Source organism: Ammospiza caudacuta, chromosome 22 (genome assembly GCF_027887145.1).
Source record: "Ammospiza caudacuta isolate bAmmCau1 chromosome 22, bAmmCau1.pri, whole genome shotgun sequence".
In the NCBI taxonomy this organism is placed as follows: Eukaryota; Metazoa; Chordata; class Aves; order Passeriformes; family Passerellidae; genus Ammospiza; species Ammospiza caudacuta.
This window is the reverse complement of record NC_080614.1, coordinates 3363723-3380402: the sequence shown is the minus strand read 5'-3', so window position 1 is coordinate 3380402 and position 16680 is coordinate 3363723. Positions and strand designations below refer to the sequence as shown.

General features: G+C 51.2%; 2 protein-coding genes across 2 annotated transcripts; one reads left to right on the top strand and one right to left on the bottom strand.

The window, feature by feature from the left end:
• The first annotated feature begins 2590 nt into the window (after positions 1 to 2590).
• Positions 2591 to 8641, top strand: CASP9 (caspase 9). The gene is made up of 10 exons (XM_058818868.1): positions 2591 to 2722; positions 3650 to 3869; positions 4246 to 4326; positions 4488 to 4519; positions 5041 to 5217; positions 5891 to 5980; positions 6648 to 6795; positions 7142 to 7321; positions 7500 to 7609; positions 8233 to 8641. Exons 1-10 carry the CDS (start codon positions 2591 to 2593, stop codon positions 8323 to 8325), a joined length of 1263 nt encoding a protein of 420 aa, XP_058674851.1. The 3' UTR covers positions 8326 to 8641.
• A 1561-nt stretch (positions 8642 to 10202) lies between these two features.
• LOC131567156 (chymotrypsin-C-like) lies at positions 10203 to 12163 on the bottom strand. The gene is made up of 8 exons (XM_058818670.1): positions 12124 to 12163; positions 11914 to 12005; positions 11740 to 11837; positions 11534 to 11659; positions 11307 to 11452; positions 11089 to 11234; positions 10318 to 10470; positions 10203 to 10220 (listed from the first exon to the last, which is right to left on the bottom strand). The coding sequence occupies exons 1-8, from the start codon at positions 12161 to 12163 to the stop codon at positions 10203 to 10205; spliced, it is 819 nt and encodes a 272-aa protein (XP_058674653.1).
• Positions 12164 to 16680: the final 4517 nt, after the last annotated feature.

Below are 16680 nucleotides of genomic sequence, written 5' to 3'. Positions count from 1 at the left end.
CCGCCGCTTCCGGCGCGCCCGCCCGCCGTCCCCATGGAGACCGAGCTCTTCCGGGAGACCGGGGCTGCCGGCGGCGCGCTCGGAGGTGAGGGCCTGCGGAGGGGCCGCGGCGGCTCAGGGGCTGCGGCAGTGCCGTGCCGTGGGTTCGGAATGGGGATGGTGGCAGCCGTGTCCTGGGGGGCATCGGGCCGGGGAGGGGATTGTCCCGCTCTGCTCTGCGCTGGGGCGGCCTCACCTGGGATATTGAGGGCAAGTGTGGGCACCGCAATATAAGAAGGATATTAAGGTGTTAGAAGGCGTCCAAAGAAGCTGGTGAAGGGCCTTGAGGGGAGGAGGAGCGGCTGAGGGCACTTGGTCCGTTCAGCTGGAGGAGACTGAGGGGAGACTCATCCCAGTTACAGCTTCCTCTGAGGGGACGTGGAGAGAGACAGACACTGATCTCTGCTCTGGTGACAGCGACAGGGCCAGGGAATGGCTGGAGCTCTGTCAGGGCAGGGTTAGGCTGGAGATCAGGGAAAGGTTCTGCCCTCAGAGGGTGGTCGAGCACTGAACAGACTCCTCAGAAAATGGGCACTGCACAGAGCCTGTCTGAGTTCAAGGAGCTCCAGGGGACATGATGTGACTCCTGGGGTGTCCTCTACAGGACCTGGACTCGATGATCCATGTGAGTCCCTTCCAACTCAGCATGTTCTGTGATTCTGGTTTGATTTTTTGCTAAGTTGTGCTTATCCAAAGTCAAAGACTTCTTTCTTGTCCCATGTTCTGGCAGTGAGGAGGTTCACAAAGGAAACGGGGAGGGAGCACAGATGGGACAGGTGACCTGAACTGGCCAAAGGGATATTCCACACCACAGAATGCCCAGTGTATCACCTGGGGGGAGTGACTGGGAAGGAGCTGGTCTGTGTTCAAGAAGGGAATCTGACATCAGTCAGTGGGTGGTGAGCAACTGCATGGTGCAGTTTCCCCCTTTATTATTGTTGTTATAATTGTTATTGTAGTTGTTGTGTTGTTGTTGCTGTTATAATTTATCATTACTACTCTATTTTACTTTATTTGCAATTATTAAACTGTTATTTTCTACACATACAAGTTTTACTTTGGTTCTTCTTCCCATTCCACAGGGTGGGAGGGGAAGAGAAGGGGGGAGTTGAGCAAGGAGCTGCGTAGTGCCTAATTTCCTGCTCAGCTTAACCCACCACAGCTGGCTTAGGGAATGTGTGTTGGATGAATGGGTGGTGAAGTGGATCAAGGGCTGTCTGGGTGGCAGAGCTCAGAGGGCATCATCCACTTGGAAGTCTGCAGTCAGTGGCTTCCCCAAAGATCTATACTGGGTTCAGTAGTCCAGTCTTAATCAACTTGTTTATCAACGATCTGGACAGACTGACGGAATGTACCCTTCAGCAGGTTTGGTGATGATACGGAACTGGGGAAGTGGCTGATCCACCTGAAGGTTGGGGGCTGGGTGACACACCTGGGGCACTGGCTGATCCACCTGAAGGCTGTGCTCCCATTCAGCAGGACTTTGAGAGGCTGGAGAATTGGACAAAGAGAAACTTAATGGTGCTTAACAGGGGCAGTGCAGGTCCTGCCCCTGGGGAGGAACAGCCCCAAGTACCAGCACAGGCAGGGGTGACCTGCTGGAGCATCTCTGCAGGGAGGACCTGGGGGTCTCATGGTCACTGAGCTGTCCTGGAGGCAGCAGAGTGTCCTGGGGGCCCTGGGGTGCACTGGGAGGAGCACTGGCAGCAGGTCAGGGAGTGACCCTGTCCCTCTGCCCAGCCCTGGGGGGCACAGCTGAGTGCTGTGTCCAGCCCTGGGCTCCTCGCCGGGGGCATCTCCTCGCCGGGGGCATCTCCTTGCTGAGGAAAGGCTGAGGGAGCAGGGGCTATTCTGCCTTGAGAGGGGTCCTCATCCCCGTCCTGTCTGTCCCTGTCTGCAGGGAGGGCTCAGCCTCTTCTCCGGGGGGCCCAGCAATGGCACAAGAACAACTGGCAGGAACTGATGTACAGGAAGTTCCATCTGAACATGAGGAAGAACTTTGCTGTGCGGGTGACACACTGCCTAGAGAGGGCGTGGAGTGTTCATCCCTGGAGATATTTTAAAAAAACCTAACAAAACACCAAAACACAAAAGGACGGAATCGTGTTCCGTTCGCTCTGGGATGACCCTTCTGGACCACGGCAGGGCTCTTCCAGCCGGAGTCCGTGTGTGATTCTGGAACTCGGAGGCGGTGGCGCTTCCGGGCAGCGAGCTGCGGTTCCGGGGCAGAGCGGCGGCTCCGGGAAGGGACCGGCGGTGGGTCTGAGGCAGAGGGGCCGGTGCAGGGCAGAGCAGCAAGTCCAGGAAGGGACCGGCAGTGGGTCCGGTCATTGAGCGGTGGCGTCAGGAAGGGACCAGCGGCGGCTCCGGGTCTGAGCGGCAGTCCCGGGCATTGAGCGGCAGTCCCGGGCATTGAGCGGCGGTGTGTCCGGGCATTGAGCGGCGGTCCCGGGCATTGAGCAGCTGTCCTGGGCGTTGAGCGGCGGTGTGTCCGGGCGTTGAGCGGCGGTCCCGGGCAGAGCACGGCTGCGGCAGCCCAGGCTCCGGGGCCATGGAGGAGCAGCAGCGGCGGGCGCTGCGGCGCGGGCGGGCCCGGCTGGTGGCGGCGCTGCGGGTGGAGCCGCTCTGGGACCCGCTGGAGCACCACGGGCTCTTCACCCGGCCAATGCTGGAGGAGCTGCAGGTGGGCCGGCGAGCGGGACACTGAGCACCGGGGGTGGCCCGGGAAGGGTCCATGTTTCCTGAGAGCCGGGGACGGGCATGGCGGGGTAGCTCCTGCATCCCCTGAGCCCTGGTGACAGGACTGAAGGGTGGCCCCCATGTCTAACCCTGGTGACAGGCCTGAGAGGGGTGGCTCCGTGTCCTCTTGGGCTCAAAGAGGGAACCCCTGTCTCCTGAGCCCAGTGACAGGTCAGGGGGATGGCCCCCAAGTCCCCTCACTCTAGTGACAGACGTGGGAGGGATTGTTCTGTGTCCTTTCAAGTCCAAGGCAGACTCCAGGTCGCCTCACTCTGGTGACAAGCTCATAGGGGAGCTCCATGTCCCTTTAGTCCTGGTGACAGGCCCAAAGGGATGGCACTGTGTCCCTTCACTCTGATGACAAGGCCTGGCGTTGGTCCTTTTGTAGATGTTTGAGTACCGCCCCCCCCCCCCCCCCCCACTTTTCCCTTCTTGTCCCCAGCTCTGGCAGTGCCTGGTGTAGGGCTTTCTCTTTGTGTCCCCTTCCCAGTCTGATGACACCCTTAAGGTGTTCTTGTTTCCCCCCCTTGGTTGCAGGTGACAGGTCTGGGGGTGTTTCTACCCCATCTTACACACTGGTGACAGCCCAGGGGTGCCATTTTGTCCCCAGGGGTCAGATTTGGGGTGCTCTCTCTCCCCCATTCCCTCTAGACCCCTCATCAGGCTGGGTGTCCCAGTGGTGACCATTGTTGTTGGAGGGAGGTCAGGGCTGGGGGTCTGGTGGGGGTCTCTGCCTATTTCCACTTATTTTGCTGTTGTTTACCCCGTGTCCCTGTCCTGGGTGTTGATCCCACATTTCCCTGCTCAGAGTGGTTGGAAGGGCTGCCCAGGCACTGCACAAACCCCTGCTCTGGGTTTTTCTCCTCTGCAGAGCGCTGGCAGCCGAGCGGAGCAAGCCCGGCAGCTGATCATTGACCTGGAGACTCGAGGGAAGCAAGCTTTCCCTGCCTTCCTCTCCATCCTGCGGGACACTGGGCAGGGCGACCTCGCTGAGATGCTGATCCAGGAGTGCGAATCCCGGCCGGTGCCACCGCAGCTGCCGGACCTGCGGCCCGTGGAGCTGAAGCTGCGGGTGGAAAAACAGCGTAAAAGTCAGTGCTGAGGGTGTGCTGTGTTTTTGGCAAACAGCATGAGGGGTGGCAGCTGGGATCCCTCTCACTGTGGGCAAGAGTCTAGGAAGTCATGATTTTTATTATGCTGGTAGAGGGGACTGTTGGAAGAATAATGGAATCCTAGAATGGTTTGAGTTGGAAGGTACCCTAAAGCTCATCTCATTCCATCCCCTGTCCTGGGCAGAGACGCCTTCCACTATTCCAGGTTGCTGCAAGCCCTGTCCAACTTGGTCTTCAACACTGCCAGGGTGGGGCCTCCACAGCCTCTCGGGGCAGTCTGTATGTCCTGCTTTTCAGCCATGGAACCTTTTGAGCTTGGACTCATCATCTGTGTTTTTATCCCATGCCGTTACAGATGTGACCCCTCATGAACGTTTGTCTATCCCAGTGCAAGCCGAGAGTGAAAGACCTCGAATGCCTCCTGAGCCAGCCTGGGGTAAGCCACATTCCACTCCTAGAGCCACAGCATGCCAAAGGCTCATTTCCAGTGTGGTGGGAAGGGGAAATTCATATGCATTGGGAAAGATGCAAACTTTAGGAGTGTGATCTTCTTGTGGAGTGTGATGAGCTGAATCCTGTGCCTGTTTTGTGTTGTAGGTTCTGCTGTTGACAAGAGGAGGCGTGACCAGGTTAGTATTTGAGAAGGCTAAAATTGCAAAAGCTCTGTGCCTCATGGGTGACTCCAGAAAATATGTCTGGAGGAGCTGGTTCTCACTTTGTCATACCTGAGCAATTGCTCCAAGGCTGTAACAGGGCTGATGGTTTCAGAGTGGATCAGTCATTAGCCAGATCCTCCTTAAGATTACCACAGTGATAACACAAATACTTGGCTCCTTTTGGTGAGGTTTGATGATGATGCCTAGAAAATTTTCCCAGAAATTTCAACTTGCTGTTGGACATGCTACAGATAAAGCAGCTGGTTTTCCACAAAGGCTTTCCCCAGTTTAGTGGGTTGTTTCTTGTTTCCAGCTGCTGATGAGGAGATGTGTGTGGAGAAAGGGTGCTTCTACCCATCCCTAGGACTAGAGTAATTGAAAAGCTGTGAAATGAGCCACTTTAAGGACTCCCATTCCTCACTGGCATTGTATCCTGCTGGATTAGCCAGCAAGCACTTGGAATAAGGAGTTTAATTGTAACTTGTCCCTGCCAGGATTATGAGATGAAAGCAGATCCCTGTGGACACTGCCTGATCCTCAATAACGTCAATTTCTCCAGAGACTCGGGTCTGTCCACCCGAGAGGGCTCTGACATTGACTGTGAGAAGCTGGAGAGGCGCTTCAGGGCCTTGCGCTTCACCGTGCTGACCCGGCGGGATCTGAAAGCTCAGGTGAGCCTGGGTGTGTCCTGCTGACACGAGGGATGAGAGGTCAGCCCCTGGAAGCAGTGGGAATGCTTTAGGGGATGTGTCTTGTGTTGGCAGCACACCAAAAACCTCCCACAAAGAAACAATGAACCACTTGCATCCTCTTACTTTATTGTTGCTCTTCAATTGCAGATGGGGAGAGGACCTTGCACATTTTTGCCCTTCTGCATGAATGTTGAATCCTCATTGGAATTTGTAGGGATTTGGTGAGGCTGTGTTTTTGGGATAGCTTGAACAGTTGTGTCATGTCTGTCTGTGCCATCCTTGGCTGTTACTGGGAGTGTTGGAGGGAACTTGATCACCTGAAAATAAATATGGTTCTTTGCTCACCCACCAGCTCCCGGTCAGAAACAGTGGATTTCATCAGATAAATCATGTGGAAATGTGCTTTGGTTTGTGGTGCTGTGTTGTAAAGAGTATAGAGAGGTGAGAAATCTGTGTGATTAAAGCAGCCAGTGTTAAATAAGGGCAGAGATGCAGAAACTCTCACTCTCTGCCAATGGCTGTACTCTGGGCTCATGTTATCCTGTGGCAGAGGTTGACAGGATCCATGGCAGTGCAGTTAGAACAGGGCCTGGCAGTAACCTGTGGCTGACATATGATTCAAAAGACTCTCTTTGTGATGTTTTCTACACAGGAAATGGTGTTGGAGCTGCTGAAGCTGTCTCGGCAGGACCACAGTGCTTTGGCCTGCTGCATTGTGGTGATCCTTTCCCATGGCTGTCAGGTGGGTTTGTCCCATCTCTCCCTTTGTTCCTTTGCTGTGGGAAAGGGTTAATTCCCTGTCCTGTGGTCTCACACAGGGTGAGAGGGAAGTGGTCTGTCAAAACTTTGTTCTGCCATTGCTGTGCATTTCAAAGAGTTACACCATTATTCTGTGTTAAAGAAAACAGGAGCTTCTCTGATGTGGTCTGATCCAATGGTGCCAGTGAACAAATGTTTTCCATTTTGGAAGTTGGGGCTAATAATTTGGAGCTGCAGGGAGGTCCCAGTCAGCCTCATGTTGTGGTGATTCAGTCCTTCCCATTCTCCAGCTCTGACTGGGAGATGCTATTAGCAATAAAGCCTCTTTATTCCAAGTCAGTTCCTAAAGGATGAGGAAAAGCATTCTTAGGAAAATGGTGTATGATATGTGCCTATTGTACCAAAGGATGAAGAACTCCTTTGCTGGAGGATGTGGGATATGAGTTGGATAACAGAAGTTGGATTGCTGGGTTTTAGTGCATTTCAAATGTCCCTGGATGTCCCCTCACCCTGACTTGGCCACAGGGATTCCCACAAACACCAGGATTTGTTCTGATACCTTTATGCCATGAAGCACCTGATGGGAAATGGGCCCCCTTGGAACTGGCCTTGCCTTCCCTGTCACTAGCTCCTGCATTTTCCTCTTGCAGACGAGCCATATTCAGTTTCCTGGAGGCGTTTATGGAACGGATGGAAAACCCATTCCCATAGAAAAGATTGTGAACTATTTCAATGGGTCCAATTGCCCGAGTTTGAGAGGAAAACCCAAACTGTTCTTCATCCAGGCCTGTGGTGGAGGTGAATCTTAGTGTTGGCTCCGGTAGCGTTGGGCTGTGGAGATGTGGTCAGGCTGTGGCTTTGGCTCCCTTTCTGTTCATTGATTGCCTCTCTCTCCAACTGTCTTCTCACACCAGCTGCCTCTTTTTTTATTTGTTGAGAGGCCACTCCAGCTCTTCACACACAGTGAGGAATTTTGTATAAACTACCAATGACTTTGACTCAACCAGTGCTGCTGAATGGCCAAAAAGCCTTACTTTGTTCTAGGGCCTTTTTCCTTTTCTTTCCCCATCTTTTCTTAATGTACAGCTGTGAATCTCTTGGGTGGAATGGACGTCAGGAGCTGTCTTGTTGCTGCTTTTTTCAGAACAAAGGGATCAAGGCTTTGTAGTGGATTGTGATTCCCCTGAAGAGGAAGCTCCTGGGGGTTCATTGGAATCGGATGCGACCCCGTTTCTGGTTTCATCAGATAACATGGATGAGCCTGATGCCATTGCCAGTTTGCCCACACCTAGTGACATCTTGGTTTCCTACTCAACTTTTCCAGGTGAAACAGCCTGTGCAAATCCTTTTCTGAGCATGGGGGAATTCGCAAAACAGTTGGAGTTTCATGGCCAAAGATAGGGGCAGTTCAGGATAACTGAGCTCTGTTGGAGCACTATGAGCTTGTTGGGGTGAGAGCAGCAGATGGGTTTTGGCATAACATTCTCCTTCTTTCTTTGAAGGTTTTGTCTCCTGGAGGGAGAAGTCAAGTGGCTCGTGGTATGTGGAAACGCTGGACAGTGTGCTGGAGCAGTATGCCCATTCGGAAGACCTGCTCAGCATGTTAGTGAGGGTAAATGTCTTTTTTGTTCTGCTTTTTGCTGATGAAGGAAATAGTCAGGGGTGTGATCAGTTGAGGCATGGAGGCCTACACTCAAAAAAGCAGTGAGGATATTGAGTGTTGAGTTTAGGGATGGGCTCATTGGAGGTACTGCAGAGAGGTTTAGTTACAAGGAAAGTGTCTAGCCTCAATCTACCAAAAATCATTGGAGGCTTCTCCAGTGAGAAGTAATCTTGGCAATACAGGCTTTAATCCTTCTGAAGAATTTGCTAAAAATGTCTTGGCTTGTCCTATCCAAGCTGATGGGATTTGGGTGCTCTTGTAAACTTGTCCTGGGGTTGGAGGAGCACAGTGCACAGGGCTATGGAATAAGTCTGGCTGATAAACATCTTTCTTTGTTTGCCTTGTTGACTCAATATTGCCAAAGTTGTGTACAAGTGTAGGTGCCCCAGATACTTTTTCTGTTCTCCATGGGTAGGAGAAAAGTCCAGTGTGGAGGGAGAGAGGATGTACAGAATCACCTTGTTGTTGTTTTCTGGTTGTTGCGGTGCTTCTTTGGCCACCTTAGCATGGCAGCCATTGATTCCCAGGGATGGGGAGAGCATCCCATTCCTCAGCCTCTCTTCTGTTCCCAGGTGGCACACGCTGTCTCTGCCAGGGGGAGGTACAAGCAGATCCCAGGATGTTTCAATTTCCTCCGTAAAAAATTCTTCTTCATGTGCCGCTGACACATGGGCTCCGAGCCCCCTGCCAAGCACTGGAGATTCTTCCTGTGGCTGAATGAAATCTGTGCCCACCACGACTTGGTGTCAGTGCTCCCTGTGGATTTTGTCTGTGTGTCCAGATGTTTGTCTGGAGAAATGTGTTCCACGAGCGTTGGCTTTGCCATGCAGTGGAGATGAGAGGGAGATTGTGCTGTTCCAATGGGAAATGTGAATGGAGCAGGAAGTCCCTTTGCTGGAGAACAGAGCCAGAGGAGAGCACTTCCAGCTCACCCTGACACGGCCACACTCGGCCTCAGAGGGTTTTTCTTTTCTGATCATGGTATTTGTGTCCTGTGCTGTCCAGGTAACTGATTGAGGGGATCAGGGTCTGATGTTCAAGTGAAATGGGATGAGTTTTGCATTCAGTGTTTCTAATAAATGCAATTAAAGAGCAAATCTTTAGCTGTATTCCCTTGTCTGTTCCATCTCCTCATTGCCATTTCAGCACCTCCTGAAGGCTCCTCTGAAGTGGGAAGAGTAGGAACCTTCACTCATGTCTGTGCTGCTCTGTCTGGTCATTACCAATGTGGCTGTGCCAGCCTATGATCCTGATCCTTTTGAGGAGTCAGTTGGGAGTTACTACAGGAAACTGATGAGGATTCATTGAAATACCAGTGCTGAGGTAAAGTTCTTAAGGAGCTGCTACCATGATGGCCTTGGGTCAGAAATCCTGTATCTGTGTTGGATTTTGAGGGGGAAAAGCATCCTTGGAGCCACCCTTGGGAGGTGCAGAGGCCTTAGGGTAGGTCTGTGCTGAGGGGTGCTTGGGGATTTGGAACTTGGGGATATCCAATCTGCTTTTGCAGTCACTGAGTATTTCCACACTCCTGTGGGAGCATTTCAGGTGCCCTGAGGGTGCTGCAGGAGGAAGCCTGGGCTGCCCTGAGCACCCCAAGGAGGGTCCAGCTAGAGCTGGGATGTGGCTGTGGTGGCCTTGCCCATGCTCAGGTGTTTGTGAGAACTCATGGTTGTCTCCTTCTCTGTTCTCCTTCTCCATCCCCAAGGGGAGTGGGGCTCTGGGCTGTCCTGTCCCATGTTATCCAGTTTTGTACAGAGCATCTGGGTGTGCAGGTGATCCCAGGGCTGATCCCATCTCCCCTGGACCTGTTCTCCTTCAGGAAAGGTGACCCTCCACTCTTCCCTTGTTTATTTCCCTGCTTCCCTCACTAAGAAAGCATTGGGACTGGGGTGGGGGTGACTTTGGGTCGAGATGGCTCAGCCTTGTCCCTCTCCTTTCCATGACATGGACTGCAGTGGCTGCTCCTTCTCCAGGGCATCCCTGGCAGAGATGAGAACAGAGTGGAGCACTCTGGCAGCACAGGTGGTGGAGGGAGTGTGGTGGGGCTGGGGAATGACCCCCAGGACCAACCCAGTTACCTCAACACCCCCATTATAAATCTGCTGCCATCAAGTTACCAGCAAGATCCCCTGAAACACCCCAGCACCAGCCAAGACACCTAAAAACTCCTTGGGCCAACTAGGTGCCCTATAGCCCCTCCCCAAGTTTGCTAGAGACCCCCCAGGACCACCAGGCCACATTCCAGCCACTCTCCCATCAAACCACCAGTCAAGGTTTGAACCCTTTGGCTTGGTGCTGGCCGTGGATCTACAATAGCTGGGAGTAACTTGTGGGGGATCTCTGCCCACTTTAGGCTCCCCAGGAGCCTGCCCAGCCTCACTGCACGATGTGGGGGCTCTCCCCAGCACACAGGCAGAAGCCCAGGACCACAAGGTGCAGCCCCCTGGTTCTGCTCCATCGTGTCCCCTTGAAAGAACCACACGAGACCAGCTTAGCACTATTGCTTTTATCACAGTCAGTACTTGTGCTGCATGCTGTGTCCTCAGTTCGTGCTCATTTTCTGCCAAAGAAAGACACGGGGAGGTTGATGGTGAGACCTCTGGCAGGGCAGGGGCAGTGTGGCCAACCTGCAGAGGGCAGGAGGAAGGGGCACCCACCTCGTTGATCCAGTCAATGTAGGCAGACACCCGGGTGAAGACTGTCGGCTTGTTTTTCATGTTGCATTTCAGGCCGGAGCCAAAGCTGACGATGCCCTCGACCTCCCAGATCCCATCTTCGCGCTGGCAGTTCAGGGGGCCCCCAGAATCACCCTGTGCAGACAGACAGTGTGGGCCATCAGTCCTGGGCACCCAGTTGGCACACCCCACATAGGACCCACCACTGTCATAGACAGGTGGAAGAATTATAAAAGAAAGGCCTTATGAAGTCAGACCTTGCTCTGCTAAAATTGCCAAAGCTGGCCTGTCATTTCTTCTGAGTGCAGCTAAGCTATTTTGTGAATGAGAAGTTCCTTTAACACAACAATCTATTCTGAGGGTGAAAAACAAATGCACCTCTGTAAACAATAAGATTTGTCCCATGAGAACCCACAAAGGGAAAATGGAAACATATCTAGAGAGAGAAAATTTGGTAGACTTATTCAATTGTGCTTACCAGCCAGTGACCTGAATTTCACTGTATTGCTGACCAACTAGGTTTAACACAGTGCCTTCTGATATTTCCTATAAATATGAGTTTTGTGGATAAAGAATTCACTTTCTGCATGAAGAAAATGGAGTCTTGGCTGATTTATTCCAACACTCCACTGCAGCTCCATCCCCTCCCCTCCTGTGCTTCTCATGGAACCTGTTGCCCTGCACTGCTCCAGCACCATTCTCAATCCTACTCTGGGCTAGGGGCAGGTGCCCCCCAGCAGTGCCCACACTCACGTTGCATCCAGAGACGATGCCGTCGCCGCCGGCGCACACCATGGTGTTGCGCACGAGGCTGCCCCACCAGTCCCACTTGGAGCAGGTCTCATAATCCACCACGGGCAGCAGAGCCTGCTGCAGGGCATCAGCCAGGGGCCCGTTGGCTGCAAGGACAGTCACACTTCACACTCTGCACACCCCTTGCCCAGGGACCCCTGGGGACTGTCTGGGGACACTCCACTTACTGCTGACGCGTCCCCAGCCGGTGACATAGCAGGGGTAGTTGTTGGACAGGATCGTGCCAGCAGCCGGCAGGCAGGCGGCACGGACGGTGTCAGTCTCCTGCACCTCCTCTGCCAGCTTGACCAGGGCAATGTCATTGCTACAGGGGGACATCAACCATGAGACAGCGGTCCCCAGCTTTGTTGCCCCCCGCCCACTCCTGGATATATTCCATCCCTACATGATAAGGATAGAGTTCCATTTCTCGTGGACAATTGTCTTCTCCACAGCCACGGCCACAGAACCAGGCTCGTCAGCCTCTGACAGGTCCTGCTTGCCCAGCACCACACGATAGGTCTTTGAAGAGCTGCCAGGGAGAGAGAGAGTGTCAGTCCCCACAGATCTTACCTGCATGGCACAGATGCCCCCCAGCACCCCAACACCCACCTGATGCAGTGGGCAGCTGTCAGCACCCACTGGGGGGCAATGAGGGTCCCGCCACAAGTGTGGCTCCAGGATCCAGAGCGGCTGTACTGCAGCGAGATCTGTGAGGGCAGAGGCACAGGGTCAGAGCAGGAATGTCCCCATCCCTGTCCCCATCCCGGTCCCTGTGCCCCTCACCTGCCATGGCCAGCTGTGGGCTACAGCGTCTTCACCGCCCACCACGCGGGAGCTCAGCTGTGGTGGCACGGCCGGCTGACCGCATCCGTAGGCTGTGGGACACCCGGCAAAGGGACATCAGAGGCTACCTGTGACATGTGCCCAGGTCCAGGGCAGGCGCCACGGTCCTGTCCCCCCTTGCCCTGACCCTTCCCCATGCCCTGCACCTACCGTAGCCCAGCAGCACGATGAGACAGACGGCTCCCAGCATGGTTGTGTGGAGAAAAGGTGCTGTTGGTGGGGCCACTCACCCCTCTTATAGTGTCTGGACTGCTGGAGACCTTGGAGTGTCCCTGCCTGCTGCTGACACGTGGGGACTGTCCCACGCTGTGGGCACAGGGGCTTCTCAGCCCCATCACCTGCTCTTATCATACTCATGGTCCTGCCTGGGAATGGCCACATCTGCCCCTCATGTGTTGGCACCCTGCTGGGACATGGTGGGGACACCTGGCCCTGCTCTGGGAAGGGGCAGGGTCCCTGCTGGGGCACAGGGTCACTCCCTCCTGGGCCAGCCCCCCACCCATGATGTTGTCAGTGAGGGGCTGGGCAGCCCTGCTGCCCCCCAGCCCTGAGCAGTGTCTTCCCCAGGACATTCTCTGCCCCCAGTCCCTCAGTCTCCCAGGGTAAGGTGTTCCCTTTCCCGAAATGCTCATCACTGGATATCTCTGAGTCCCTGTCAGTGCTTGTTCACCTTGTGTACCCATCTTTGGCATGTCTGGGTGCTTGTTCCTGGCTGCTGCCTTGGCTGTGGCATCATTGTGGGTGCTGGTGGAACATTCTGTGTTCCGGAAAGCCTGGGGCTGAGTGGCTGTGCCATGTGTGACTGCCAATTGCATGCGTGGGGATTTAGGTGGTTTTTGCTTTCCTTTATGTTATCACTTTAGATTGTTGTGTTTATGGTTTGAAGTTAACTGTAGAAGTTTATTTTTGGGTGTTCTTTTTGTATTTTTCTATCTTTGGTTGGTGGTGGGTGCCCCAGGACAGTGGTGGAGGCCAATGCCCACATGTGGCTGGAAAAAGAGCACCTGGACAGGTGTGGCTACTTCTGCCAGAGGGAGCCAGGGCCAGCCAAGCACCCCAGTGGGGTCCAGCAGGAGCTGGGATGTGGCTGGAATGGCTTGGCCTCTGCCCAGGGTTTTCCAAGAACTCAGTGGCACATGTGTCCCCTTCCCCATGGCCCTGTTCTGTGTTGCTACTTCTGCGCAGAGCTCCTGGGTGTACAGGTGGTGCTGATCCCATCTCCCTTGAACCTGTTTTCTTTTAGGAAAGGTGACCCTGCACTCTTCCCTATTGGGATGTTAGGAGACACAAGACAGAAGATGGCTTTCAGACCTAGTTAACATAAGAGATTTGATTACAGGATGCCTTGGCAAAAGCAAAAGGAGCTTTGAAAATTAGACCTAGATTGCAGTAGGATTCCATCAGATGGCTTTACTGGAAAAAGCAAATCCCATTCAACTCTGCAAGCAAGAGATGCTGTTATATTCTTATGTGAAAAACACCAATCACTTGTTTTTAGAAGTTTAAAAGTTTAATAGTATTAAAATGGTTAAAAAAATAGTAATATAATTAGAGTAATAAAAATTTGAACAATTGGGATTAGGACAATACAAGATAATAAAAACAAAGTGTTACAGACAGTCCAGGTACCTCTTTCTGGGCAAAATAAGCCTGAAAAAGGACACCTGTTAACAAAGGATTAACCCTTAAAAGAAATAACCTACTGCATATTCATACACCTCATACATGATGCATAAATTCCATTCAAACAAAGGATTCTGTCTGGTCTGTTTCAACTTCTTCCTCTTAATCCTAATGGTGTCTTCAGGACTGAGCGAGGCAGGAAGAAGTTTGTTTCTTCTGATAAGAGAGCAATGAATTATTTTTCTCTGAAAGATTTAGGTGTCCTGTGGCTGCTATCTTGGTGTGAGTCCTCTCTTAAAAAAAGTATCTTACATATAATAGTTTCTATTTTAACATTATGTTATAACCTAAAACTATATTTAACACACTACTTAAAGAAATTAATACAGCATAACTTTCTAACATAACACATATAATATTCATTTCAATATTTACAAAAAGCCAATCGCAAAATATGCATTTTTCACACATAAGTTAGTGTATGTGATTTTAACCTAATCATTGTAGTACACATTACTAGTCTCCCTAAAATAGTATATGTGTTTGTATGCCACAATGAAATCGGATTCTGATCACCGAGTCAGTCTCCCTGTCTCTCTCCATCGCTGACAATTGGTGCCTCCGTGTGAGGAAATGAAACTGGCCTCAATGGCAGCAGTCGGTGAGCCCCTTGAACTGATCTTTGTCAGAACCCAGGATGTTCCTCTGGCTGCCCTGGATGGCTTGAGACCCTGACAGGGGGCTTAGAGATATTGGCACGGAGTCAAAAACACCTGTGCCTTCAATTTTATCCCATGGAAACAATTATCAACTTTGTATGAAGATTTACAAGCCACAAGAGTTCGAGTAGAATGATAGTTAATTTGTCACAGTGTGAAAAAGTAGAATTTTGGTGATTCAGAATGGGGGTTCAGGAGGCAAGATGGAGGGATCTGGGCATGTCTTGTCCTTCTTCTTCTTGTCCACCATCTTCTGCTGTGATGGTGACACTGTTTGATTTGTTTAGAATAGAGACAGACTGTCTAACATAGGTGATAGGTATTGGAAAATTATTGTAAATAAAGTTCTTAGTATAAAAAGCTAACATCACCCCAAGGGTGGTCAGTGTGGCACGAACTGATCTGCTCGACAGATCTCAGCAGGTCAGAGGAATGTAACAGATAAGAGAAAATAACCTTGAAAAGCAGAACTGATGAATCCCGACTTCTTCGGTCATGGGCTGGGAAAAAAGAGACTTTCTAATACCTTGGGAGCCATTTCAACCACAGAAACCCAAGAGATCGTGGTGGTGAGAGAACTGTATCTGGGCCCACAATCGCCTGTCTGCTGTGACTGAGCCAGGGGAACTAAAAAAAGAACTAAAAATGGGAAAGGAAATGTCCAAAGAGAGAGACGTCTATGAAACCATGCTCGCCCTTCTGGGCAGGCATGACTCCCCCATGGCAAAGCAGGACCTTCAGTCACTTTTACTCCCGTCCTGGAGAATGCATTTTAAGATGTTGAAAAAGCAAGAGCGGCCCGATGCTGCAGGCCCCCTGCCCTCTCTGTCTCTCCTCACTCTGAGTCTCCCCACCCACCTGAAACTGGCACCTCTGGGTCTGAAGACCAGCTGCAGCCATCAACCCTGCCCAGACAAGGGAGGGGGAGGCATCCTTTCTCACAGTCATTAGCAGATTATATTGCTGACTGTGGCTCTAGCAGTGAGGAGGTGAGCTTTTTTTTCTCTGAATCTATAGATTGACAAACAGCAGAAAATCTAGGTTTTTGCTTTACTAAAAAAGAATTCTCCGAGTCTCCATGCACCTGACACGTTTGAATTGAACTCGGAACTACAATTTCTTGAGTGGGAGCCGAAGTCGCCGATCCAGGGCTGATAGACTCAGATTATTAGATCCATTCCCTCCTGACCCTTGTGATAAATGGATGGAACTAAAGAAAAATACTTGGACCCCCAAACTTTGTTTGTGTGCAGGAAATCTCGGCATTCGCAAAAAGGACTGTTTCGAAAAGAGGGAGGCCTATGAAAAACTTCAGTCACTTGTTTTAAAATTTTAGAAGTTTAATAGTAATAAAATGGTTATAAAAATAGTAATAAAAATTAGAGCAATAAGAATTTGGACAATCAGAGTTAGGACAATAGAAGACAATAAAAAGCAAAGAAATATGGATGTTCGGATGCTCTCCTAGGGCAATTAAGCCTCAAAAGCACCCCCGCTAACAAAGGACTAACCCTTAAAAGCAATAGCTTGTTGCATATTCATATAGCTCATACATGATGCATAAATTCTTTTCAAACAGAGGGTCTTCTCTGGTTATTGTCAACTTCTCCCCCTTAATCCTCTTGGCTCCTCACAGGCAGGAAGGAGATGGAAAAAAGTTGGTCTTTTCTGATAAGGAGGCAATAATTCTTCTCTTGGGGATTTAGGTGTCTTGTTGCTGTTATCGCTGTGCAAAGAATTTCTTGATTGTCTCATCCTTTTCTTGAGCTAGTTAAAAAAGTATCTTACATCGCACAGTTTCTATTTTAACATTATGTTATAACCTAAAACTATATTCACCCCACTACTTTAAAAAATACACTATTACTGTTATAAATGAATACTTCAATTTAATAATTAAGGAAATTTATTAAATAATCAAAGAATAAATTCGGAAAAAGCCAAAAGCACTTTGACTCTTAGCCAGGCCATTAGAGTCAGGAATACACAGGATTTGGCCTCTATCACACCAAAGTCCCCGTGTGTCTCCAAATGTCATTTCTAAGGGGTTTTCACATGGGGGTTTAATGTCTCAGTCCTTGATGGAGAGGCTCCTTACATCCCAGTCTGTCACGGTGGTTGTAAAACAGGTGAGGGTCTGCTGTGGGACACACCCGAAACTCAGGAGAAGTCCAGCCAGGCCGAGAGGTGGGACAGCTTCCAAGGCTATTGTTGCAAATGGGGCACTGTGCTCCCCCTTCTTAGCATAGAGCAAACAACACCTCTGAAAACAAATAACACTGCTTTCAGTCCCAGGGCCTTTGGCGAGTGACTTTCTCCTTCAGAGCCAGAGATTCTAGACGGTGGGGGGGTCTTCTCTTCAGTG

What these genes read in the sequence shown, in the direction of transcription:
- LOC131567156 (XM_058818670.1), bottom strand. Translation starts at nt 12,163, where the DNA reads ATGCTGGGAGCCGTCTGTCTCATCGTGCTGCTGGGCTACG. An exon ending in CATCGTGCTGCTGGGCTACG is followed by an intron (nt 12,006 to 12,123) that starts GTAGGTGCAGGG and finishes GGTGTCCCACAG; the next exon opens with CCTACGGATGCGGTCAGCCG. An exon ending in ACGCGTCAGCAGTAAGTGGA is followed by an intron (nt 11,235 to 11,306) that starts GTGTCCCCAGAC and finishes CTGTCCTTGCAG; the next exon opens with CCAACGGGCCCCTGGCTGAT.
- CASP9 (XM_058818868.1), top strand. Translation starts at nt 2,591, where the DNA reads ATGGAGGAGCAGCAGCGGCGGGCGCTGCGGCGCGGGCGGGCCCGGCTG. An exon ending in CAATGCTGGAGGAGCTGCAG is followed by an intron (nt 2,723 to 3,649) that starts GTGGGCCGGCGA and finishes TCTCCTCTGCAG; the next exon opens with AGCGCTGGCAGCCGAGCGGA. An exon ending in TGCTCAGCATGTTAGTGAGG is followed by an intron (nt 7,610 to 8,232) that starts GTAAATGTCTTT and finishes TTCTGTTCCCAG; the next exon opens with GTGGCACACGCTGTCTCTGC.